The 6,000-nt window shown below is 28.6% G+C and overlaps 2 protein-coding genes across 2 annotated transcripts in view; one reads left to right on the forward strand and one right to left on the reverse strand.

Annotated features, from left to right (window-relative positions):
- LOC140434776 (gamma-soluble NSF attachment protein-like) overlaps positions 1-2,053 on the reverse strand; it is a 47,441-nt gene extending 45,388 nt beyond the window's left edge. The window contains exons 1-2 of the mRNA XM_072523279.1: positions 1,896-2,053; positions 1,777-1,844 (exon numbers count right to left, since the gene is read on the reverse strand). Of these exons, the coding sequence (XP_072379380.1) occupies positions 1,777-1,844; positions 1,896-1,954 (127 nt within the window). The 5' untranslated portion in view covers positions 1,955-2,053. The remainder of the gene's footprint in view (positions 1-1,776; positions 1,845-1,895) is intronic.
- Positions 2,054-2,579: 526 nt separating this feature from the next.
- Positions 2,580-5,352, forward strand: LOC140433402 (DNA polymerase epsilon subunit 3-like). Its single transcript, XM_072521415.1, has 2 exons — positions 2,580-2,972; positions 4,274-5,352. The coding sequence occupies exons 1-2, from the start codon at positions 2,702-2,704 to the stop codon at positions 4,384-4,386; spliced, it is 384 nt and encodes a 127-aa protein (XP_072377516.1). The 5' UTR covers positions 2,580-2,701; the 3' UTR covers positions 4,387-5,352.
- The last annotated feature ends 648 nt before the right edge of the window (positions 5,353-6,000 follow it).

A 6,000-nucleotide genomic window follows, 5' to 3' on the forward strand; every position in this document is an offset into this window, starting at 1 on the left:
TCTTGAAACCACTTTATAATTTTTTCACCAAAGCCATACCTTTCCATCTTTCTCAATAGCAGTTGTCTGTTTATGGTTTCAAATGCACGTTTAAAGTCTAAGAAAACCACACCAATAAATAAGTAAGTCTTAAATAACACCTCACTAGAGCTCAACAAAGGAAGATAAGAAAAAGGCAAAAATGGCTGCTGGGACATATACTATAGCAAATACTAAGAAATCCAAATCAGCAACACCCGACAATAAAAAGAGACTTGGGGAGAATACCATCACCCCCCTCGTAACAGAGTTGCTAAGAAACCAAGGTACTCAATGAGCAGACTAGGTCATAAAGCACCCTGACAAAAGTATTCAGAATGGTGGTAGCACACAGACACCATCCTGATACTCAACTAGATCCTGCTCAAGCTAATTTGATCATTAACAAACTGGCGCAAGCACTTGATGAGGCTTAAATATAATTGTTTCAAATAATATGCACAAGCGCCCATGGTAAAGACGCAAAATCAAGACCTTAACACAGAAGACTGGTTGGTAAAAAACAAAATTGGGAAGCTTGTCAGGCAGGCCTAGAATATTGTTTAGGTAAGAGTTGGGTATGATTAAAGGGATGATAAGGCATACATTGAACATAGATGTGGCCGCCATACAATTTCATTGTCATGTCATAGCTTAAAGATAACTGTTTGTAAGCGCTGTGAGGAATTTCAATGGGAAAGTACCCTGGTGGAATGAAAATCTTGCAAATTAAAGGACAGAAGTCAAAATTGTCTAAAAAGTTTGATGAAAAGTTCTGAAAAAATTAAATTTTTGGTTGAAAATTTTTTTAAAAATGCTTTGTAAATTTTTGGGCACAAAAACAGTATAATAAAAAGTTATGTGACGGTTTTTCGTAGTGTTGGAACAAACCTATTTTTAATTCAAAGTTATAAAATATTATTTACATGTAATAAAAAAAAAATAAATACTTTGAATATTGTAAATATCGTACCTTTTTAAGTTTTAAAATTAAAAATTTAATATATTAAAAATAAAGATTTTGTTGTGGAAAAAACAAAAAAAAGACAGCTTGCAAATTAATGGCATCGAAATTTGATTACACATAGATGCATAAGTTAAATAAATTGCTCCATTAGTACTCCTTTCCCACTTCCCCCTAACTACATCATTTATGATGGTTTTAAGCCGACTGCCACAGTTTGAGTTTATGCAGTCACAACCGTAACCAAATCGCCCATTTGAACTGTCCTTCTATAAGCGTCTATATTCTTCGGTACAATGTATAAGACATTTGTTTATACACTTGTCTATAAATACGCATGTTGTTACATTACCAATATTAGTATTTATATTTATTTTTTATAGTAATTTCCTATTTTTTACGAATTTTTTTCATTATTTTAAGGTTTTTTAGGAATTTGTTTAGTTTTATTATCTTAAATTCCAAAAAATAGCCTTTTTTTTCATTTTTTTCCAAGTCCAAAAAAATTGCAAAAATAGGGTTTCCCTGGTTTCCTTGATTTTTACCCATTATATATACAACCTATTAATAGGATCAAAATTGTAAGTTGTTCCCTTGTAAGAAGTCAATACTCAAAGAGGGTTCTTTTGGACATTAATAAATAAATAATAGCTCTAAACTAATAATAGCAATGTAAAATAGATATTGTTAATATCTACACTAATTATATACCCATCGGACTAATAATAATAGATAATAAGTGACAGCTCAGAGTTTTATGTAAAGATATTGTTTAAAAATAATAAATAACAAACCTGCTTTATTGTATTCATCTGCTGCGTTTTCATAATCAGGTCGCCACTTCAAGAGGGAAGTTTTTAAACTAGAAATGTTTGATTGTAATAAAGTTTAAAACGGTTATTAAGCACATTACCTCTTTTCTGCATTTCGAATATGTTCTAATCCATCTTCTATTTTTTTGTTTGAAGACATTTTTTCAACAATAAAATATAGTTTCAGTAATTGCGACAATTTTCTTGTTTTCGATTTTTCTGACGTTTACTGTGGTTTACGCTGTCATTACGCTGACAGCTGACACTTATAATGACAGTTCATAGAGTACATTTTCTTCTGAATTTGTGTTTTAACGTATCGGTACTCAGCTCAGGTTAATTCTAAATTTATTTACGGTTGTTAATCTTACCACATCTTACCATGGATATGGACGACTTTATTTTGGCCATGCTTTTTACATAAACACAACAGCAGTATTTTTACCTTTTCGAAAATAAATTTAGTACTGGCTTTCTGGCTTTTCTTCAAAAAGGCTTTCTTATTATGTATAAAATAGTTACTTGGACCAGAGATATTAAATATTTCAAAAACAAAAGTATAAATAACAATTGTTGTCTCCTGTGCATAGATATAGTGGACTTTTTATGTTTTCTCTGGGTCCTCTGCAGAGACACAGAATAAATAATAATTGTTTATTATTCTGTGGCAGAGATATAATAGATAATGTCTGTGGTTCTCTGTCGCATGTTTCCTATTCTTCTCTTTTATATGCATTAAGTACTCAGAGAAGAAGAGATGTTATTTAAAAAAACTTCACATTTAAAAAGTGTTTTTTTTTGGTGGGAGATAGTAACTATTCTTTATCTATGATAGTAACTAAACTGTTTTACACTAAAACTGCACTAAAATCAAGTTAAGTCTGAATCAAATCTAGTATTTATCATAATGGCGGAAAGATTGGAAGACTTGAATTTACCGAATACAACAGTACAGAAAATTATTAAGGAGGTACTTCCTGATTCTGTTTATATAGGAAAGGATGCAAGGTCTGCTTTGTCGAGAGCTGCCTCGGTGTTTGTTCTCTATGTTACGTCTCAAGCATCAAATGAAGCTCAAAACAATAACAGAAAAATGTTAATTGCAAATGATGTTTTAAAAGCTTTAGAAGAATTGGAGTTTGAAAATTTTATAGAGCCACTAGAAGAAGTTTTAAAAGGTATACATATCTCGGTATAATTGGACAAAATAGAGTATAATATACATCAGTGATAATAATAAATATTATCACTGATTTCCCTAATCTTATGATATTTTTTTGGTCATTAAATAGTTTTAAATTAGTATTTTAGTAATTATATAGTTTTGTTTTATAAAAATAGGTCTGAAATTAGTTTGGCTAATAATTCTACCGCCACCACTCTCTCTTTTGTAAATGCTTTTTACATTTATTCCTCCCATGTGTTTAACCCTTTAATGTACACATTAAATTTGAAGTTTTGGCCAAAGAAACAAATTTTTTAAGTGAAAATTTTATGTATGTATATAATTAAATTGAAAAAAATATTTTCAGTGACATAGCACCTTAACTTTACCTGAGGTGAGATGAATTATTAAATCCTATTACTTTCATATTATAATAATATAAATGTAACACAACATAAATGTGTTCCATACCAAAATATCCAATAAATGAAAAAATATATTTAACCATTCTCATGGTTGGGTAGTCATGAAGTTGATCAGCTAGATCAACACCTCCTGTTGTATCATTATAGTCAATGATAACTTTCGGTTTAGAAATAGCATTTATTTCTCTATCCTTTTTCTTAATGCTTCTATTTGTGAATTATGAACCATAGATAGAAGACAAATGTCTTTCTTATCCTTTCATTTTACCCCCATTACCTTGCCCATTTGAAACAAAATTGTTTCTCCCTTCTTCAACTTTTTCTTTACGATTCAGATGTAAAGTTCTTTATGTATCTGTTTTGTGCTTGCATATTACGTCTACCAACTGAGGGGACGCATAAAAATGTTAATGAAATAAATTTAGTAAAATAAAAAATGTATATTATGTTCATAAATGCAATTATAATTCCAAAAAACATAATTCGCTTCAGAAAAACTAGTGCTTCATATATAAACAAAATTTCTGAATCCTTATCAATTATCAATGGTTCTGACTGCAAGTTATTAGATAAATATTAGGTAAATCATTTTACAATGACTTAACACTGGCTGGGCAATAAAAAAAATGTGTTTATCTAATACCGCTATTTAGGTATTTATATGTTTCTATACAAATACCAGATTCGCAAGGACTTGATAACTTTAAGGTTGCCCCTCTCCCAACCAAGCGTGTACAAAATGACTAGTAAGGCATGCTTGTGTCAGAGATGGGCACATACATTAAGGAGTTAAATCATTGAAATGTTTTTCCAACTTCACTTTTACAACATTTTTTCTCTATTTACTTAAATATATTTGCTGATGCATATAATTATTGTTTATTTTTAGAACATGTCAATTCAAAATCTAAAAAGCAGGTTAAAAATAAAAAGTCTAATATTGAAGAAAATAATGAAGTGGAAGAAGGAGATGAAGCACAAGAGAGTATGGATGATCAATAAATTTTATACTTAGTACAAGACAGGACTGCAAATTCATTATATTTATTAGTTTTATTTGTTATCTGAACATATCAATCGATCAGCAATAATGCAAATGTGTAGTTGAAAGCACCAGTATAAAACTGTTTGGAACTAAAAAATAACAGAAGGGACTAATCTCAAATTCTTTCTCTCTTAACAAAAAACTGCAGTTTTAAATATAATTAAACAAAAATATATGTAGTTTTCAGTATATTGTGTACAAATTTTTTCATTAAATTTAGTATTGATAAGACATTTGGTGTAATAATTTTTTGAAGTATATTTTTATAAGAGTTTACTAGTAGTATATTTTCAGTTAAATTACATTTAAATAATGAAGGTGGTTATTGATAGGAACACATGTGGGAAAAACAATATTTAGCTGTTATTTTTATAAGTACAAATTTTTTTATGTGCCCCACTGTATGTGGATAAGTATGCATCTTAAAACAAAAATATTGTTCTAAAACTCTTTAGTTATGACATCAAATATTTTTTGGGAATAAACCAAAATTATAAAATAAACTCTTTACTTGATGTTTCAGCTTCCAGAAGGAGCTGTTTTTAAAATTATAATCATTTATTTAAAGTAGTCTCATATGGGATATCTAAAGGGAAGATCATAGGATTCATACTATGCCTCAATGGTTTATTATTTTATTTTATCTATATATTTTATAAATTTTATTTAGACAGATTCATCCCTAAGCCAATTTGAAAAAATGAAATTAAACAAATAAAGTGTTTTTTATATGTCATGGTTTGTTTCCAAAGAAATAGCTGTCTTAGACTAGCTTAGAACTAACTTCTGCCTTGTAAACTAAAAATGTTACAGTATATTTTTCTATTGATAAATTAGTACCTGCAGTTGTGATTTACAGGCAATAAATTTTTGTATTTACTTGTTGTAACTTTGTTTTGTAAATAAATTAGAATTAAAATATTTTTAGATTCCTTCCATGTTCTCCCAATCCAGCAATGATAATTGTTTTAAGACTTATTGAGGATATAGATATATATATATATATATATATATATATATATATATATATATATATATATATATATATATATATATATATATATATATATATATATAAATTCGCACCACCTTATAATTAAATATTACATCAAAAATCAACAACTTACCAGAAAACCAACAAAATACTCAAGAATTTTATATAAGTATATATTATAGAAATGTAGCCATATGCTTCCCTACTATTGAGACTCAGCAGATTCCGATGTCCAAAGTTATAAAAAGGAAGAAATCAATATTTTTATTATTATTGTAATTATTATGTTTCAATAGTCAATTTTAAATCATCAAATGTAGTAGTTTGTAGAATTTTCAAAATTGTAAATTTTTAATTTCGAAATTAAGTTTTTTTTTGGGAACTCAATGTAGAAGAAACATTTCTGGCGCTGCGAACCACAGGATATTTCATACAGAAACCTAGGCTTTTCCTGGTCTACAATAGTTCGGTGAAATCCTGAAGAACCTGGTAAAAGACAAAAATGTCTTGGCAATCAAACACGATCATCCTTGCGTAAGTTTTTCCTTTCTTTTACCATTATTTATGAGCATTTGGT

The sequence above is a fragment of the Diabrotica undecimpunctata genome, chromosome 2 (assembly GCF_040954645.1).
Source record: "Diabrotica undecimpunctata isolate CICGRU chromosome 2, icDiaUnde3, whole genome shotgun sequence".
NCBI classification, from domain to species: Eukaryota; Metazoa; Arthropoda; class Insecta; order Coleoptera; family Chrysomelidae; genus Diabrotica; species Diabrotica undecimpunctata.